General features: G+C 45.1%; 2 protein-coding genes across 3 annotated transcripts in view; one reads left to right on the top strand and one right to left on the bottom strand.

The window, feature by feature from the left end:
- Window positions 1-20,523, top strand: part of MFSD10 (major facilitator superfamily domain containing 10) — a 631,579-nt gene that overhangs the window by 449,536 nt on the left and 161,520 nt on the right. The window lies entirely within an intron of this gene.
- The window catches only part of HTT (huntingtin), a 140,015-nt gene that overhangs the window by 84,076 nt on the left and 35,416 nt on the right, over window positions 1-20,523 (bottom strand). For both annotated transcript variants that reach the window (XM_032395577.1, XM_032395579.1), the window contains exons 9-21: window positions 16,496-16,697; window positions 15,345-15,392; window positions 12,828-12,908; window positions 10,709-11,070; window positions 7,922-8,045; window positions 7,541-7,659; window positions 5,438-5,549; window positions 4,729-4,866; window positions 3,497-3,655; window positions 3,310-3,407; window positions 2,104-2,243; window positions 1,046-1,109; window positions 695-795 (exon numbers count right to left, since the gene is read on the bottom strand). In XM_032395577.1, coding sequence (XP_032251468.1) covers window positions 695-795; window positions 1,046-1,109; window positions 2,104-2,243; window positions 3,310-3,407; window positions 3,497-3,655; window positions 4,729-4,866; window positions 5,438-5,549; window positions 7,541-7,659; window positions 7,922-8,045; window positions 10,709-11,070; window positions 12,828-12,908; window positions 15,345-15,392; window positions 16,496-16,697 — 1,748 coding nt within the window. The remainder of the gene's footprint in view (window positions 1-694; window positions 796-1,045; window positions 1,110-2,103; window positions 2,244-3,309; window positions 3,408-3,496; window positions 3,656-4,728; window positions 4,867-5,437; window positions 5,550-7,540; window positions 7,660-7,921; window positions 8,046-10,708; window positions 11,071-12,827; window positions 12,909-15,344; window positions 15,393-16,495; window positions 16,698-20,523) is intronic.

Raw genomic sequence — 20,523 nt, 5'->3', positions numbered from 1 at the left:
TGTAACAATATTCATGAGCATTACTCATTATCTAAGTCAAAGAAAACTTAACATCCAACCAAATAATATTTACATAAAAGTTTATCGCAACTACAGAATAAACTACTGGCCACTAACTACAATTTCTTTTTCTGAAACAGCATGCGTAGCCTTCACTGATCTCACTCTGTATGACACGTCACGCACTTCAGTACAAACATATGAACATATCTGCGCACAGGGTGCGGCCCTAGACATCACTGGTGGTCACAGTTTTTTTACAGCACTTCCTTCACAGCAGGAAGATGTAATAACATATTAGGTGGAAATGATCAGATCACAAAATTGCACGTACACTTGGTCCCGATTCTGAAGAAACTCGTACACAGGATATACCTCAGCATATTTACAGTGATTATCTCCAGTGACTGAAATGAAGGAGATTTCTATTTTCTTCTTCGTGCTCTCCTCTATATTCCAAGCTTCTGACAGTGAAAGCGCATCACTTTTACAGCAGGAGACTAGCCGTTTTCACCCTCACTTTAGACTCCTGGGCGGTAAATAGTATCTTTTCTGATAGTTTCGGAGGAGCTGAAAGTGAGTGCCAGGATCTGGGAATGCTGACCTACTCTCTAGATGACCCAGCTCCCCTCCTCCTACCACTTAGTGCTTCCACCACTAAAGTGAGCAAAGAGAGAAAATGCGTGGTAAATACCTCATCAAAGCTGCTGCGGCAACGTGCCGCACCCTGGGGTCCTCGTCCCCGAGCAGATAGATGACGACATCATGCAGCACTCGCTCTTGCAGTTTTAAAAGCTTCAGAGAGAAGGATAAAAAAACTAGATATAACGTCTGTCTTTAACCCAATTTCAGGTAAGATACTCTGGAAGGCCAGTGAGGGAGAACTCACGATCACCAGCCTTAAATTCACACACACAAGCACGACTGTCAAGACCTGAATCGCAGAGTCCATCTAGAACAGAGCGCGCTCAGAGGAGACCCACACCCCTGGGAAAGCGCAACTCCTAGAAGTTACGACACGGCCTCACAACAATGAACTGCTTACCCCTGTGTAATGATGGGCCCCTCTGTGCAGGTTTTCTGCTTTTGCCTCCAAAAAGCTCACCAACCTAACAAAAGAACATTTTTAACACGACACAATTTAGTGAGTCCACAGACACCCACCGTCGGCCTGCATGACCCTGACACACAGGACACAGAAGGCGGCTGCTCCGGAGGGGGCTGGGCCGGCCACCCAGAAGGCCGGAGAGAGAGCACTTCCTCAGAACCACAGAAGGACAAAGGTTTTTAAGTAAGTAGAGTTCGTATTCCCATCCTCATTTCAGACTCTGTAAACCATTTTCTTCAAAATAAATATCACCATCTATTACTGTGAGAGACTCCAAGTGGCCTCAGAGTGAGCTCAGCCACCAGGGAAGGTGAGTGCGGACTGTGGGGAGCCCTGCACAGCCTCGGGCAGGTTCCTTGCCCCCTCCCCAGGGTCCTTTCCAGCGGGCGGAGCTGAGAGGAACCCCTCATTCAGAGAGATGTTCTGAGGGAAAAAGAAACTAACCACTAACCACTCAGGGCAATGGCCCTGAGCCTGGCACGTGGCAAGCACTTTATAATAGCTCCTTGAAAAACACCCAGATGCCTGGGTAATAAAAGAAATTTCCCCTTCTAAAAGAAAGCACTGGAAGAAAACATCTTAAACCAAACTTATTCCTAGAAAATGCAGAAGGCATCAAGTTATTTTTTAATTACAACAGTACAGACAGGCTGTCTGACCTAAGTTCGGTATAATGAGGAGGACGTTCCTTTTGTACATATAAGCAGGAGTGATAGAAGTCTGAGTTCTATCATTCCCGCCATCCAGGACGCTCAGATGACTGAGATCACCAGAAAGATCTACTCCTCTGCCCATATTTTAAAATCGCAAGCACAGAGCAAGCTGAGGAGGAAACCAGCATCAGCTCTCCACGCCACCCAGATTCCCAACTCACAGGTTACTCGACGACCATCACAAATCAGTACTAGAAGCAACTGACCCAGGCCTTTCGATTCCTGGCTCGAACTCCCAGCAGCTTTGGTTTACAGACCTAAGGAACCTGATTCATCACTTACCTAAAGTCAATCTCTGCAAGAGTTTCCAAAAGCTCTGTCCTCACCAGCCAGTAGGAACTATCCCTCAAGGTCAGCATGTCGGTGATCAGCTGTAATCCCAAGTCGCTATAGCTACTGCCGCAGAGACTCATGACGCAGTGCTGGAAGACAAGGCCGCCGCGGGACGGCGTCGGATCAACCCTGTGCCGCCACCGCCTCCGGACAGTTATGACATCACGCCTCCATATACCCGTTTCCTCTTCTTCTAACCGCAGCAGGGATGCTGCATTTTTCCCACATCTCTCAGAAATGTCATTAACTCAAGTTTAAAACTAAATGTGTCCCTTCCACATCACTTTGTTTCTTTCTTCCTCCTATTGCTGTCTTGGTCATGGCCTCTACTCCCAGACACCAATTTCGCGACCATGGATCAGGGGTAAACCACTCCATTCTACAACAAGTCTCAGACCCGGGGCCGACAGGGGACCCGTGCCCTTTGCTAAGCGGCCGTGTACTTCGCGGCCCCCCAACAACGGCAGAGCCCCCGTGGCCGCGCCCTTCCCACCCCTCAGTGCACACGTGGGCACTTCCATACAGCAGATGGGAGCTGACTGGGGGCCAGCAATCTGCTGTGCCCCTGGAGAGACAGACTGACTGAAACCTGGCAAACATTTGGAACTAAGGAACAATTCTGGCCATGAAATTTTGAAAAGGGAAGGTATCCTATTCATTTGACAACTGTTGGGTTTTTGCTTCGATTTTTACTGGTTAATTTTTACTGTTGTTGATTGGCCAGTTGTGATTTACTGATCAGCTGATCTACAGCGTTCACCATGCTGCTGCGTGAAGGCTGGAGGCGCTGCAGGGACACAACACAGGGTCACTAAATAACCTCAAGACTCCCCTTGACTCCGCTCTGTGGGCCCGAGAGCGCCGGTGGTGTTTAATTCAACAGGTTTTACCCTTCGTGTTGGCAAAGTATATTTCTAAATAGACCCTTTAGGAAAAGGAACATTTCAAACAAACACTCTGAGTGCTGAAACTTACACTACACTCTTCCTCTACCGGTAATACTTTCTGCAGCGGAGTGATGGACACATGCACGTTTACTATTGTTTACAACTTTAGAATGTCTAGGACCATTCAGTATTAAGCCCACTTTTAGTTATAACAATGGTAAAATCTCCACTAATCAAAGAACCGATTTCTACAAAAGATTATGCTTACCCTCGCAGCTGTACAAGCCAACTTGCAAGTCACAGAAGAGTCATCCTTCAAAGTCTTCTGCAGCAAAGGAATGCAGTCCGCCAGAGAAAATGTATTTCCTGACCAGAAGAGCAAACAGCAAGTGCCTTTACGTAACCTTGAACTTGGGCGTTCTACCTAGAAGATACCCTGAAAACTCTGCCCTTACCTGTCAGGGCCCTGATGGTGCTCATCCAGTCTCCCACTTGGAAGCGGGACCTGCTGAGGATGGAGGAGATGAGGGTCCCACAGAGAACAGCCGTGGCTCCTCTGACCTGGGGGTCTCCGTGATCGATGTAGTTCAGGATGTCTGACACATACTGCTCCTCTGTAGAGATAAATTGCCCAGCCACTGTGTAAGCCCCTACCATCAATTTTCTATCTCAAAATAAAAGCTTCATTCTCAGGGAAGAAAAAAAAAAAACAAGGGTGAGGGGGCAATCCAAATCTAGAAGAGACTTGAATGTAACAGCCATGAGTGGCAAAAAATATTGTGGGGTTTAAAGATTCTAGATTCATCATAGCTCTGATATCACTTCAACACAATAGATGTTCTAGATTATAATTCCAGGCTGCCGGCCAATAATCAAAATTCCAAGATTTCACTTCAAAAAAAAAAAAAAGACTAGAGAAACTCAAACTAGTCCACACTTACCTAATATGAATTCAAAAGCACAAGTGTGTCCCCTCACCCAAAGAAAGGGAGGGAACGGGAGGGTAATTTTAGAAGTGCGGCCCCTCCCCCATTTACTGCAACATGAGAGTGGGTCCCAGCGTGTGCTGCAGGGGCCGGATCTGCCGCTGCTCTGCTCGCCTCGGGTCCTGCTTGTCTCTGAGTGTGAAATTCTGGCCCCACGGAGTGTGACCCAAAGCAATTTTGATTATACGCAATTTGTGCTTTTGGTATAAATCCAATATGTATGTAAAGTGGCTCTTACGTTCCCACATATCTATTGTCTCGTCACGTGTGTTTAAACGAAACACTGCATCGACAGGGAGTCCAAAAAGCAAAAAACATTACTATTTATGTGTTTTATATGGAGCTACAACTCAGTTCAGAAATACCACAAATTAAGGGCGCCTGGGTGGCTCAGTTGGTTGAGCGACTGCCTTCGGCTCAGGTCATGATCCTGGAGACCCAGGATCGAGTCCCGCATCGGGCTCCCTGCTCGGCAGGGAGTCTGCTTCTCCCTCTGACCCTCCCCCCTCTCATGTGCTCTCTCTCTCAAATAAATAAATAAAATCTTTAAAAAAAAAAAAAAAAAAAAAAAAAAAAAAAAAGAAATACCACAAATTAACTCAAAACACATACTACTCTAAACTAAAACAGCGAAGACGGTTTGACATAGTTTTTGAAGTAAGGATTAAACATGAGGGACAAGCCGTGAACTTGTAACATACCAGGGTACTCCATGGTGTCAAGAGGTACTTTATAAAGTTTGCTGAAGAAAGACTCAGGATGAAGGGCCACGGCGGCCCCCACACAGCTGAGTGCCAGCGCCTTCACACTGACCCTCACGTCCCGGTCTGGAACCAGCACTGCAAGGAAACCACCAAGGTCACCTTCAAAGCAGCCAACATGCAGTTTCCACAGAAACAAAACTAGACCCACCAACCCGGCTCGCCCATCATCCCCTCCCTTCTCCCATCAGTCAGCGAAAGCCACCACTGGGCCCAGACTCTAGTCCCTCCCTCTGCTACAGCAATGAGGCACAAATCAGTCACCAAGTTGACCTTGAGACCTCGGTATTTCCGTCGGCTCTGTACCTGCCTTTCTTTTTTTTTGTTGTTTTTTTGTTTTTTTTTAATTTTATTGTATTAGTCACCGTACAATACATCGTTAGTTTTTGATGTAGTGATCCACGATCCATTGTTTTCATATAACACCCAGTGCTCCATGCAGTACGTGCCCTCCTTAATACCCATCACAGGGCTAACCAATCCCCCCTCCCCCCTCCCCTCTAAAACCCTCAGTGTGTTTCCCGGAGTCCATAGTCTCTCATGGTTCCTCTCTCCCTCCAATTTCCCCCCCTTTATTTTTCCCTTCCTTCTCCTAATGTCCTCCATGCTATTCCTTATGTTCCACCTGTACCTGCCTTTCTATACATACCATTTTTTTCCCCAGTCAGCAAAAATGAAGCAGATAGAAGGCGGACACAATGGACAAGAGGAACAGAATCGTCATCGGTAGACTGTCCTATGTCACCTTTGATCCGGCAAGGCTACAACAAAGAAAGTAACACTTGTTTGTCTTAGGATCAAGGAACCAATACATTCATTCACTAGTGTGTTCAACAAACAGGTCCAGAGCAGCAATTATGCCGGGTGCTAGGGACACAGAGATGCCCATCTTTGTCACACACAAGCCTGGCCTCACAGACCACGGTGGAGCAGAATCAGAGCGCGATCAGAGGCAGCTAAGCCACAGGGTCACGTGGGCGGTGGCAGGGATGAGCTCACTGTGCAGGGAGGGCACACTGGAGAGAGGGCAGCTGGGAGCCGGCACTCAGGAGAGGCTGCTCAGGAAAGACAGCACGAGCCACCATCTATAGGACAAGGGGAAGCTACTTAGGCACAAGCAAGAGCCCTGGGAATGCCCAGAGCTGAGAGGGAGCAGACCTGGCTGGAGCCGGACCTGGAAGGAAGTGCGGAGGCTACAGAATGACTGAGCATCTACAGAGGAACTAAGTATAGAACTATTTCCTGCCCTCAAGGAATTTAAAATCAAGGGAACACAAGACACAGGTAAAAAGGTAAGCAATTCAGAGATATTTTACAAGCAGTTCAATGGATAAGTCAACAACAAAGCCCAAACCTGATTAAAAACTGAGCAAAGGACTTGAACAGACATTTCTCCAAAGACAACATACGAATCACCAGTAAGCATATGAAAAGATGACCCACAACACTCATCATTAGGAAAACGCAAGTCAAAACCACAATGATATACAACCTTACTCCCAGTAGGATGGCTACTCTCAAATAAAGCCAGAAAATGACAAGCCTTGGCAAGGACATGGGGAAACTGGAACCCTGTGCACGGCTGGTGGGAACGCAAACTGGTGCAGCCCCTGTGGAAAACGGTGCTGAAGGTCCTCAAAAAAACCTAAAACTAGAACTACCAGAGGACCCTGAAATTCTACTTCTGGGTGTATATCCAAAAGAACTGAGAGCAGGGTCTTGAAGAGATGCCTGTAACCCCATGTTCACAGCAGCCAAAAGACAGAAGTAACCCAACTGTCCATCAACGGATGAACAGAAAACCAAAATGGGGTCCATCTGCACAGTGGGATATTATTCAGTGTCAAAAAGCAAGGGAATCCTGACACCTGCTACAACACAGATGAACCCTGAGGACATTATACCCAGTGAAATAAGCCCGTCACAAAAGAACACTGCATGGTTCCACGTGTATGTGCTTCCTGGGGTAGTCACATCCACGGAGACACAAAGTAGGTGGTGGGAGCCAGCAGCTGGGAGGAGGGAGGAATGGGGAGTTAGTGGTTAATGGGGACAGAGTTTCAATCTGGGGAGGGGAAAAGAGTTCTGGAGATGGAGGGTGGTGATAGCCACACAACATGAATGCACTTACGCCACTGAGCCGTCCATTTCACAACAGTTACAATGGCAAACTTTATATGTACTTTACCACCATAAAACAAACAAATGCATAATTCAATGAACAGAAACAAGAAATGCTGCAAGACGATGCATGACCATCAAATGAATGGCCCAAGAAATCAGGTGAGGTAGCAATCAGTGTAAGACAGATTTGTCTGGGAAGGACTCTCAAGGAAGCAGAACTTCAGGCAATTCTCAAGGATTTGGGTAGTACCTGGAGAGGCAGAAAAGAAGAGCACATCTAGGAAGGGGTCACTATTTAAGGGGAAATAGCTGAGCAGCTCAGAGATGGGAAAGCTAGAAGCAAGGCACACGGACAGTAGCCAGAGTAATTTTTTTTTTTTAAAGATTTTATTTATTTATTTGAGAGAGAGAATGAGAGCACGAGAGGTGGGAGGGTCAGAGGGAGAAGCAGACTCCCCACCGAGCAGGAAGCCCGATGCGGGACTCGATCCCGGGACTCCAGGATCATGACGTGAGCCGAAGGCAGACGCTTAACCAACTGAGCCACCCAGGTGCCCAGTAGCCGGAGTGATTTTAAACACCCACACGAACTCAGAATGCCAAGTGGTCTCATGCTTAAATATCTCACCTTGTTTTCTTGATCTCCTGGTTCAGCAGCTTCATCTCTGGAGACAAATTTATCTATACTGCTGTCAGAGGGCTGCCTGCTGTGGCCCATACTTTTCAATAAATGTGCTTGCTGCAGGGCTTCAAAATCAGAGAAATCGAGATTTAGTGACAAGTTTCCAATTAAAAAAAACAATATTCATATTTATACAAAGTCCACATGGAACTACAGGATTTAGATCAAGAATAAGGACAGTCATTCCTCAACTGACCTTCCTCATTTGCTATTTACAACTCAGAAAACAACGATACCCAAAGATTTCTTCTTGGAAGCTAAGGTAAAATTGAGATGTCAGGGTTGAAAACAAGACCATTCCACAGCGCACTGCTTAAGTCTGCATACCAACTGAAGAGCTTCTGAAAGCATCTACGTCTTCATCCGGAAGAATGCCCGTGGCTTCCTCATCCTCGTCCTGCGGCTGTCCGACCTGCATCCCCGAATACTGGCTGTCAGCACCATCTAACACCTGCACGGTTCAAGAGGGGCTGGTGAGGGCTCTGAAGGGACATCACCGAGGGACAGGCTCTCTGACACAGAAAGGCAAAGGCAAAGCCAGAAATCACATGGACCACATCTCACGTACTCACACAAAGGTCATTTCCTGAAATGCACGGAGATGCATGCATGTCAATGATCAAGCTTCACTGATCACACATTGCTATTACGTTACAAAAAGTTTTACAACTATAAAACTACCAAAGAAATTCCAACCTGAAAATTTCTTTGTGATATTAAAAAAAAAAAAACCTAAACAAAAATCTTTATCTTCACAAGCAAGTTTTACAGTAAGTCAACAATGAGGAAAATCTTTCAGAAAAACACCTAACACTACACTAGGTTAGCTTCTAAACTGCTAGAACTAAATCAACTCAGTTTTGGACACAATATATCATATACCTGGCCATAAACTTGAATTATGATTCCATATTGCAAAACTTTTCACATTCACTTGAAATCTCATGTAATTTACTTGAAAAACTGAGTGATGGAACCTTAATACACTACCAATAACTGAAATAAATTCTGTATCATTTTTAAAAAGTCATTCCAAATCCTCAGAGTTAAATAAAAAACATCAAGCCACATGTTCAAAATCAACCAAGAAAGGAATGATGTTCTCCACTCTCCCAATTAGTTTACCCAAAAAACCTTACCTCAGTTAAAAAATATACATTAAAATGAAAAATTTTACAATAAAAACAATACTTTTTGAATATTTTACTACACCCCAGGCAGAATCAAAAAACACTTTATATGTATCATTCCCCTTAAGGTCCGTAAGTCTCACAGTGCAAGTACTGTTACCCTCAATTTGTGGATAAGAAAACTGAGGCAAGAAGAGACACAAGTGTTCCAGGCTACACGCTTAGGAAATGGCCGAGCCAAAATTCTCATCCTGGTGGCTCCCGGCAGCAGTCCCTCAGCCACCACACTGGGCTGTCTCATGAGGAAATTCCCTATCCCTTTCACTTGTTTCTTTTTCTCTATGGCACTCATCACCATCTGACTATGTATTTGTTTACTTATTGATTGATTACTGGCTTATTATCTGCCCCCCCACACATATGCACACACTCTAGAATAGGGGTAGTTAAGCCACGGCCTAATGACCAAACCTGGCTCACCACCTGTTTTTGTAAATAAAGTTTTACTGGAATGCTAGTTCATTTACATATAGTCAATGCCTGCTTTCACACCACAGCGGCCGAAAGGAGCATACGCCAGAAGCCGTATGGCCTAGAAAGCCACAGATCTTTGCTGTCCAGCCAAATAGGGAAGGAGTCTCGTGACTCCAACTCTAGAACATTAGCTTCGTGTGAGCAGTTTTGTATGTTGTGCCCTCTACTTCATCCCCAGCTTGTGAACAATCGCTGGAACTTAACAGGTGCTCAATACACTTGTTCAGCAAATAATTAATGATTACCTAAAAGGCATGGAAGCATCCCATAAACCAGAAAAGAACTCCACCAATGTGGGAATTATCAAGGTAAGATGTTCATTCTCTACAGGCCAGAGAGACCTGCAGAGGCCCCATTCCCAGCACTGCTACCCAGTGAACAACGGGGTAATTTCAGAAGACCAAAAAAGTTTTCAGAGTTTCCTATGGCCTTTCATCCCTACTTCTAACAAATTCACCAGAAATCATCCATTGTAAAGAAGCAAGATACCCCATGGAAGCTGGTGCAATAAACACACAGCAGAATCTCCCCCCCCACACACACACTTACCAGCCAGCACTTTCCCTAACCTTGTCTTCTCCCTGCATACTGGCTAGAATTTGTTCACCCTTTCCTTACTTAAAATCCCTTTCCCACTATTCCAATTATTTGTCCTACCCTTTTCCAGGTCTTCTAGTTAAAACCCCAACTGTAAGCCCACTTCTCTACCCAAGGAATTATAAATCCACGTGGCCATCAGAAACTGAATCCACATGACAACTGCTCAATAGGGACATACAAGTGTTTTATTTCATGATTTGTCGTTCAATGCTTCTGCATTCATCCACATAAAAAAGCCCAAAAACCAAACCAAAACAAAACAAAAACATTCTTAATAAAATCTATTCAATAGTAACAAAACACTTAATAGTACAAATTGTTTTTTAAAAAACAGAGTGTTAAACTCTGTATCACTTTTACCAAAGTTGGTGAATAGACCATCCTTAAGGAGCTTCTTGTCCACTAGCTCAGAGACCAGAAATACTTAAATCCATGCTCTATAAAATGGGATATATTGTAGAAGGTTTTGAAAAGCCACAAAAATGTTAAATACACAATATTAATTTTTTAATTACAATGCATTAAGACCACAGATCTGTTAATAAATAGGCTCCTTACGGATTTTTTTAAATGATTTAATCTGTGCCCAACAAGTTCTTAAAGAATTTAAAATGCATTCAATTTTAGCAAAGTTCATATCATCAACTAACCTAATTTCTGACCTCCATGTTCAACACAAATGACACTCGGCCATTGCCTTCAGGGAGGGTCTCAGATGGGGTTGAACTCCCCATTAATGACCTGAGCTGGTAACCTCTGCTCTCTTATTAGTGAGTCAGATGGGAAGAAGGAAATGAGCAGGAGGGTCTAGGTCTGGGCCTGCAGGCGAGAGCCCTCCCCACCCACTTACAATTTCAGAACTGTCTGAAGGGGTCACAGCCGAATCAGGCCCCTCAGTGGTGGTCTGGGAGCTGTCGCTGACTGGGGAGGAGGCCTGGGTGCCATCGTTCAGGTCCATGGCCGGGTCGGACGGGACGGCACTGATCTGGCTGGAGCTGTGGCTCAGGATGTCCTCCTCATCCCCGTCGGTGGCAGCGCTCGCCAGGTCACAGCCGGTCAGATCTACCGAGTCTGGCTGTAGCGTGTGCTGTGACCGGGGCTGCTCGGTGATGATGTCGTGGCCCACGGAGTCGGTGGCTGAACTGGCAGAGCCAGGAGTGGAGACCCCGGAAGAGGCAGCCAGCTCGCCACCAATCTCACCCTTGACTGAGGCTGAAGACAAAAAAACATTCATTCCTCAAAGGGCCAGGAAAACGTTCAACAGGGTTCAAATGCTTACAAAATACCCCAAAATTCACTGTCACCAAATGTTTTAACTGTAAAAAAATCATGAAATACAGTGAAAATATGAACTAGTAAATTTCAAAAGCAAGACAAGAGTGCATTCTTCAAACATTACTAAAATTGCTTTGGGCGCCTGTGTGGCTCAGTTGGCTGAGCGACTGCCTTCGGCTCAGGTCATGATCCTGGAGTCCCGGGATCGAGTCCCACATCGGGCTCCCTGCTTGGCGGGGAGTCTGCTTCTCCCTCTGACCTTCCCCCCTCTCATGCTCTCTCTCTCTAATAAATAAAAAAAAATTAAAAAAAAATCTTTAAAATTGCTTTTTACTGTATTCTTGACTTACCTTTTACTCTATTACCATGTCATAGTCATAAAATAAGGATTATCAGTAGACATTTTTTAAATGCTATATATGAATATTCTCAGATGGTATTCCACTGTAAAAACTGAAGTATGCTCGGTAACAATACCACTTCAAGCCCTTGAGCAACTGCTCCAGCCTCAGCTTGGAAGGTTCTGCGACCCACAGGCAGCCTGGTCGGGCACAAGCTGGTCGGCCGCGCTCGCTCAGCAGGCTGCGCTCAGAAACGACAGAAGGTCACCATCTCTCTGATGTGGGCTTTCCTTCTCCCCAGACCTGTTCAAGACCTCTAAGCAGCCAGTCCTACCCTCCCGTAGGGCAACTTTGCAGCATGTTTTCCTAGTTTGGTTTTTAAATTCTCATTAAAAAAAGCCACACACTACATAAAAATCACTACAAGAAGATCTACACCAAGGTGTTGGCGGTCTCGCCTAGAGACCACTGGGTCAGTGGGCACTTGAGCTTTATAATGTGGTGGAGAGCTGTAATTTTGTTTTTCTTTTTTCACTTCTGTAATTTAAAAAAATTTTTTCTGTTTTATAAAAGTAAGTGAATAAATAATCACCACCAGAATTATTCAGATTCTCCTTCCCAAATACTTTAGTCTTATTTTCAGTTGTCTAAAAATATTCTTTTGGACAGGATTATACAGTCCAAACCACTCTCATTTAATCCAATTATTAGCATATTAATCAATACTTCTCTCTCATAAAGTGAATAAAGAATCTGTAAAGAAATGTAAATTTCTGGGGCGCCTGAGTGGCTCAGTCGATGAAGCGTCTGCCTTCGGCTCAGGTCATGATCCCAGGGTCCTGGGATCGAGCCCCACATCAGGCTCTCTGCTCAGTGGGGAGTCTGCTTCTCCCTCTCCCTCTCCCTGCTGCTCCCCCTGCTTGTATTCTCTCTCTCTGTCAAATAAATAAATACAATCTTAAAAAAAAAAAAAAAAAGAAATGTAAATTTCTTTCAAGTTAAGCTATCCACAGACAATTTTTAATCCCATCTTCCCCTCACAACCCATGTAATTCATGAGACACGTATCTACCACCCCCTACTACATAAGAAGACTTATGCTCAGGGAGTATAAACCTAATTTTAAAAGAGCCTAAGTCAAGGAAAAGAGCAAATATTTGATGCAAGAAAACACACACACACACACGTTTCAAAGTAAATGTTTTAAAAAGAGCGAGAATTAGCCACCATTTGAGCAAGGTGGCTTCACCGCTGTCCCCAGGAACACAGTCCCTCATAAGGGGCAGGAGAGGGGCAGGAAAGGGGCCAGAAAAAAGGCGGGAGGGGGCACCACTGCCCCTCCCTGAGAGCTACCTGTGAAGGCGGGGCTGCTGCCCTCCGACCTGGACTCGGAGTCATCCTCCAAGGCCGCTGCTTCTCCGAAGAGCACTTTCCCTAGGAAATGATGTAGCAAGAATCCTTAAGCTTGCTACAGGAAGGACTTCAAAAATCAAACAGATGCACATTCTAAGTGGAAAATCATAAGCACATTTAATTCATTCTCTGATACGGTAAATATAAAGTATTTTTATACCCCTAGTGTGCTAAACACAAAGAACGCCAAGATATTGTTTTTAGATATTATTAAAATCAGTAAACCATTACAGCACAAAGTTAAAAGCAATGATTCTGAAACTATAACACCAAGTATTTTAATGATTAGTATTTACTGACTTAGATCTGTATTAATGTTGGATAATTTATACTACTATTTGATCTTAAAGACTGTAAACTATGGCTAGAACCAATTCTATTAGCCCTTAGGACAGCCACATCGTATTTTCAGTGGCAATCAGAGTGTACACCTAACTGCTGGGCACCTGACACTAATGTAACGCTGCATGCTAGCCAACCAGAATCAAAATAAAAACTGAGAAAGAGAAAGAGTTCACACACAGAACTGTCACCCTGCAGGTCCCTTCTACTCTGTTCTCCTTTAAGCTGCCAGACTCTATGGCGATAATCAGAACTGAGCACTGTATGATCTGGGAAAATGGAATAATAGTTCATCTTTTACAAAGTTGTAAAAACATATTTTACAGTTCTTGGTTTCCAAATTACATCAATTTATGTTATATTGATAAGAAAAAAGGAAAATTCTTAACATGATTTAATTGGACTAATTATATCATTATGGGTACATTACACATAAAGGTCACTAAATGACACTCGAGAAATAATTATTGGCAATTTCCAATGTCTAACTTCACTACTTTCCAAGGAATAGGTCATAGGAGTGACAACTTCCAGAAATCTATACTGATGTGACATTAAAGGGGCAAAAGGGCAAAGAAAAAGCAAAGGAAACCCAAAATCTAGATAAAATTAATACAGCAACTTGGCTTATCTAAGTAACAGGGTCATTCCTTACAGAACAAGTGGCTGACCCTGAGAAAGCAAGTAAAATCCACCCTGCGCGTGAGGGGTTAATGAGAGCAATCTCTGTCCTCAGAATCAGGATTTGCCCCCCTGTTCCAAGGAGCCCCCCTCAAGGGGTGCAAGGTCCCAGCTGCCACCAGAAGGGCCACCAGGCCACCACACCAGCCCCTGCCCTCATCCCACATCCAACATCAACTCTGCTGTTCTCTCTCACAGATCTGCAGATCTCATGTGGAGAAAAAAAGGACTTTTGCAACTATAACAAAAAAAGCTTAAAACTGCAGCTCTCGATGAAAAAGGAAAACAAAACAAAAAAACACTAAAAACACAAAAAAGATATTGAGGACATACCAGCTTCCTACCCAGAAGGAACAGCTCATCTCAACGGTGGACCGCCCGGGAAGGCGGCTAAGCAGCAAGGCACCTCAGTCACAGTCCCTTCCTGCTTCAGGAACAGAGAGACCGACTTTGCCTGGAAGCCGGTGGCCTTCAAACAACCTCAGTGTTTCACCAAAATCTCACACTTGATTAAATATTCTACACTATGATGGCCCAAATATGATGGATTCTAGGTTCTAGGAAATGTTTACCTAACCCAGTCAAGGCCAGAATATTAGTCCTGTTAAGGTCCCATTCAATACTGTGAGTAATACTAGGCATTAGGCTCCCAAACCCTCAACTCAGGACACAAAAAAATATTCTTATGTTGTATATCAATTATACCTCAATAAATTCTTAAAAAGATTTGTCTTTTAAGATTTCAGAATAGAAAATGGCAGCAATTCTTTCCTATGGAAATCCAGACCGGAAAAGAAAACAATTGGTGTGGTGAAAAAGTGTTCATGTGTACTAAAACTATCCGATTAGAGATCAGAAACCCTTTAATAAAAATAAATTGACTGTTACCAGAATGTTCTGGCATGTGCATAGCTAAATATGGCTGAAAAATTATCATCAGCCCAAATTAACCCAATAATTAACCAAACATCATTCCTCACTAATGTTACACAGAATTCAAAGGAAAGGTAAGTTACCTTTACAAAACATAACACAGTCTCTAAGGCAAGCAGCAGGCAAACTAGGGCAGGCCTACTTCTGGAAATCCAGTTTCATGGGAAGGAAGCCACAGCCGTGAGCTGAGCATCACCCGTGGCTGCCTTCTGCCCCAAGACAGAGCCGAATAGAGAGGAGGCAGGAAGGCCCACAAGGCTAAAACAGGCCCTTTACAGAAAAAGTTTGCTGACCCCTGACCTGAAGCATTAGAAATTTATGACAAAGCCATTTTGATTCAAGCAATTTTCAAAAGCCGCCGTCCAGAACCATTCTAAGGCCAGTTATATTTATACATACAATCGCTCTGTGGAGAAGAGGACGGGCACAGTCGGCAGCATTACAGAAATACAGAAAAAGCAGCGAGACTCAACATGAGACTCTGATTTCTGAGATAATCACCTTTTTGTTTTCTTGAAAGGACAGGGCTGCATGAAGAACCCCCTCCAGCTGTAAATCACAGAAAATGACAGATGAAATTAAGGTAACAAGCAGCTAAAATGCAGAAGGCATTTGAAAATCTTCAAAAAGCGTGATTCAACTTTAGAACTACAGAGTGTGTGAACGAACGTATTTCCTCAGGCGGTGCTTAAACACCACACTGCGACACCTGAATCCTGACACACGAAAATCACACCAACACCCCAATACACAGTTCTAAAGATACGACCTAAAACGTCAAAGAGTGCAAATAACGTGCATTTAAAAAGTCAAATTAAAAACATTAGAAATCTCAAATTGCTTGGTCAACTACTAATCAAATACAAATTTCCATTGGAAACAATCATTAGTCATTAGTATTTGTATGGCATGCATTCCACAGAGAAAAGGATTCTGGAGTACACAGGACGTGGACAGGCACATCCTCATTTTCTGCTCGTGGCTCCGGCAAACATTTATGTTCAAACGAGGCAGCAATGACGTCTCTAGGTCGCCAACGCTGCTGAGTAAAGGCCATGCGGCGCGTGCACTGTACTAAGTCAGCTCAGGTGAGGCCTGGAGTCCACAGAGGCCCCAGGAGCCTCCTCTGTGGCAAAGCCAGCTCTAAAGGCCATGCTTCAGGGATCCCATCTACTCCAGCTCGCAAGGGGCTGGAGGAAAACCAGTGGTCAGGCCGCAGGGCAGCACCCTGTGGAGGGATGAGGGCCCAATCCCCAAAAGCATAAAGAAGAGTAGTGGCGGCGTAGAGGAGGGGGTGTCCTAGAGTCAGTGAGGACAGCAAAAAAGGGCCTCAAGGGCAGAAAGGAACTCTAAAATCCCCACAAGGACCTGAAGATCCCATCTCTGGCCCAGTGGCACGAGGGTCCTGCAATACTTTCCCCAAATTTTCGTTTCACGATGGACGAGATACCACGGGGAGGTGGCCGGGTCAGAGTGGAGAAGCCAGCTTCAGAGGCAGGCCTCACGTTGTCACCTAACCTTGCCACCCTCCCGTCCTCCCGCCTACAGCCTGGGTGTCTGAGGAGCTGAGCCGTGCCCTGCCCGGCGCAGTGGCGGCCCCGGGTCCCACGAGGGGGCCGGCGTGGCACAGGGTCCCACGGCAGCAAACGCACCTAGCAGCTCCACGATGCTGCCGCTGCGGCTCCGGCAGCCGGGCTGGCGGTGAGCGGCGGCGAGTGGTCCGCCGCCCGGCGTGCTCAGGGCCTGCAGGAGCTCGGGCGGTGGCGTCCTGAGCAGCTGCTGCAGGAGCTCCAGCGCTCCGGTCACGGCGTTGTGGTCTCGGTGCTGAGTGTACTGCAGGGTCAGCTCGTAGACCTGGAGGCAGAGGTGCAAGCGTTATCGCCGGGGTTTTTAAAACGTGTCCGAGGATTCACGGTTTTCGTGTTTGAGTCTTACGTTAGCAAAAGCTGTGCCTCAATTTCTGCCTCTAGAAATGTCTCCATCATGGCTTCCGCGATGTTTTCCAAGTCCCTGTGGCTTTGTCCTGACAAGTAAGGACAGCACTCCCACAAGCGCAGCAGCATGCTAATCAAGACCATCGGCTGCCTGACTGGTGATGAGGAGACGGAGAAGAAGGCTCACATACACGGCGAGCACAGCCGCTCTCCTGCACGGTGTGCAAGAGACACCGCCCTAAGCACCATGGAAGAAGTTCCCACATAGCGAAGGCGTCCCGTCAGATTTTACTCGTGCTTGTAATACTCTATTACGTTATATGAACACACCAGATGCATGCTTTTTCCTTGTATTTTTTTATTTTTATTTTAATTTTTTTAAAGATTTTATTTACTTATTTGAGAGAGAGAGTGGGCAGGAGGGGCAGAAAGAAAGGGAGAAGCAGAATCCCCGCTGAGCAGGGAGCCCGATGCGGGACTCGATCCCAGGACCCTGGGATCATGACCTGAGCTGAAGGCAGATGCTTCACCGATTGAGCCCCCCAGGTGCCCCTTATTTTTTTTTTTTTTGGAATCTCTACACCCAGCATGGGGCTGGAACTCATGACTCTGAGATCAAGAGTCGCGTGCTCTTCAGACTGAGACTAAGCCAGCGGGGTGCCCCTCTTTTTCCATTTCGTTAGCATTGCCCAGTAAAGTATTAAGCACCCAGTTAGATTTGAATTTCAGATAAACAAATAATTTTGCGGCCTATGTCCTGTGCAATTTCAGGCATACCTGCACCACAAAATTACTCATGATGTCTCTGCAATTCAAATTTAACTGACACCCTGTATGTTTACTTGGTAAGTTGGGCAGCCCTACCTTTAATATCATAAAAGTATATGTATTAAAAAAAAAAAAACAACAGTCTAGAAGGGTATAAAAAAAAGTAAAAGTCTCTGAGGCAGCTTCTTTCAATCGCTGGCGCCTTGTTCTTCTGAGGGCGGCCCCTATCACCACAGGGGCTGCAGGCCTGCAAACCACAGTCCACGGCCAAATCTGGCCCAACACCTTTCCTGTACGGTTTTCTCGGAGCGCAGCCACCTCTGTGGATCGTCTGGCTGCTTTTCTGCTCCGCTGGTGCAGCTCCAGTTGGCCCTACAGAAACAGGCCACTGGGCCCTGCTCTGCTCTTGCACCAGCACCCCTGCTAACGTACGAGAAGCCCTGAGCCCTTCACAGGACCCACACCAGTGCCCGTCTGCGCATGTGCGCCCCCATGCTCACTCCTCAGACCGGAGAAAGGCTGTAGTCTGTCTATAAAACTTCCCCCAACTCCCTGTGTCTGGTCAAATCCCACTCACCCATCAGCATCAGCTCGTACTTCTCCAGTATGCCTCCCCGACCTTGATGAGACAGGGGCTCCCCGCTTTGTGCCCCTACAGCACCCCCCACCCCCCACCTTACCACACCATCTAGTGATTGTTTGCTTGCTTATCCCAGTAGACCAATGGTCTCCAAAATTTCTTGACTAAGCAGGCTTTTTCTTAAAACATCAGAAGAAAATTCTGAGTATGTAATCCTAATACTTACGTATTTATTTTAAAATATCATAGGGGTGCCTGGATGGCTCAGTCGGTTAGGCATCTGCCTTCAGCTGAGGTCATGATCCTGGGGTCCTGGGATCGAGCCCTGAGTCAGGCTCCCTGCTCAGCGAGGAGCCTCCTTCTCCCTCTGCCCCTCCTCCACCCCTGTGCATGTTCTCTCTCCCTCTCTCTCTCTCAGTCACACTCTCTCTCAAATAAATAAAATCTTTTTAAAAAATGTTACATAAGTACTACAGAACTCAGATATCATGTACATTATAAAATGTACACTAAATCCGACAAGACTCTAGCTTGTTATCAATTTATAGGAAATACAGAGACAAAGAAATATGTTAATTTACACAATGGGATGGCAAGTAATACATCCGACGGCCAGGAGTTCCAAAGGACAACCTGTTTCTCCAACAAATGGAACTCCAGGGGCCCCTGGGTGGCTCAGATGGTTAAGCGTCTACCTTCGGCTCAGGTCATGATCCCGGGGTCCTGGGATCGAGCCCCGCATGGGGCTCCTCACTCAGCGGGGAGCCTGCTTCTCCCCCTCTGCCCCTCCCCCTGCTCATGCTCTCTCTCTCTCTCTGTGTCTGAAATAAATAAATAAAATCTTAAAAAAAAAAAAATGAGCTCCAATCTTATTTGCATACTGATTCCAAAAGAGGAAACACCTGACAGAGGGTGAGAGGGTATTTGATGTGCAGAAAATGTTCCTTTTTTTTAGATGTGACAATGGGGGCCTGGGTGGCTCAGTGGGTTAAGCATCTGCCTTCGGCTCGGGTCATGATCTCAGGGTCCTGGCCTGCTTCTCCCTCTGCCTCTGCCTTTCTCTCTGTCTCTCATGAATAAATAAATAAAATCTTTAAAAAAAAAAAAAAAGATGGTGCTCGTAAATGCTAAAAAATCAGCTCTCCAAGAAAAAAAATGTTTATAAAAAAAAAAAAAAGATGTGACAATGGCATTGTCATTAAGTTTTAAAAACAAAGATGAGTTCTTACCTATAAGGATATATACCAGAATGCTTACAGATAAATTAATATGATGATTGGGATTTGCTTCAAAATAATACAAAAAGAGAGAAGTGGGATTATAAGTGAACCATAATTGGCCCTGAGTTGACAATTATTAACACAGGTGATAATTACTGAAGGCAGTTTACAATGCTATTCTGTCTACTGCTGTATGTCTGGAAATCTCCATAATAAAAAGTAAAACAAACAGACAAGGTAAGGATGAAATAACCTATTTTTTAAATGTATTATTACCACTAGAACACCTGTCTTACTCACTAAAACATCCAGTAATGTTTTTGTGAGGGCACCATCATTCAGTGCCCTATCTCATAAGAATGCTATTGCTTGTATTCCGGGGGACAGCTGAAGGGCAGCTGGTTGGAGAATCACCCCCAGAGATTCTTAGAGCCTACTCCTGCTTGGTTACCCCCCATCCACCCACATTCCCAGGGCCTCACCACGCACCAGGAAGGATTCTAAGCACTTTGCAAGTATTACCTGACTCAATGCTTAAATAATTAAATCATCTTCAATTCATGATTTCTATGTAAGAATTACTTTAAGCCACTTACAATCTTGTACCCTACAAAATTTAGGCAAAGGACACAACTCCTAAGTCCACTTGACCGAAATACCTATGAACTACAACGTCGCCAATATAGAAAACAGAGCCAAGGCAGCCCTCTCAGGACCCCGGACTGTTGTCTCAACTCCTGTATGTGCCAAGTGGCCATCTGACTTATAGAAAGGGTAGGGGCTTTGGCAGCATCCAGTACATTCAATATGGTAAAACCCTAACATTTTTTTTTTTTTAAAGATTTTATTTATTTATTTGAGAGAGAGAGAATGAGAGAGAGAACATAAGAGGGGGGAGGGTCAGAGGGAGAAGCAGACTCCCTGCTGAGCGGGGAGCCTGACACGGGACTCGATCCAGGGACTTCAGGATCATGGCCTGAACCGAAGGCAGTCGCTTAACCAACTGAGCCACCTAGGCACCCAAAACCCTAACATTTTAAGCCAAGTTCACAAAATCCAATTGCTTAAAATGTAGCTGTACTGTTTCAAGGTTGAGAAAATAATCTGGATGAGCAAGCTGCGAAGAAATGAAGTCCATCATTGAAGTCAGATGCAGATCACATTGTATTAGAATGTAT

This window comes from Phoca vitulina, unplaced genomic scaffold, assembly GCF_004348235.1.
Source record: "Phoca vitulina isolate PV1807 unplaced genomic scaffold, GSC_HSeal_1.0 scaffold85, whole genome shotgun sequence".
NCBI classification, from domain to species: Eukaryota; Metazoa; Chordata; class Mammalia; order Carnivora; family Phocidae; genus Phoca; species Phoca vitulina.
The sequence above is the reverse complement of the archived record's forward strand: the minus strand, read 5'-3'. Positions and strand labels throughout refer to the sequence as shown.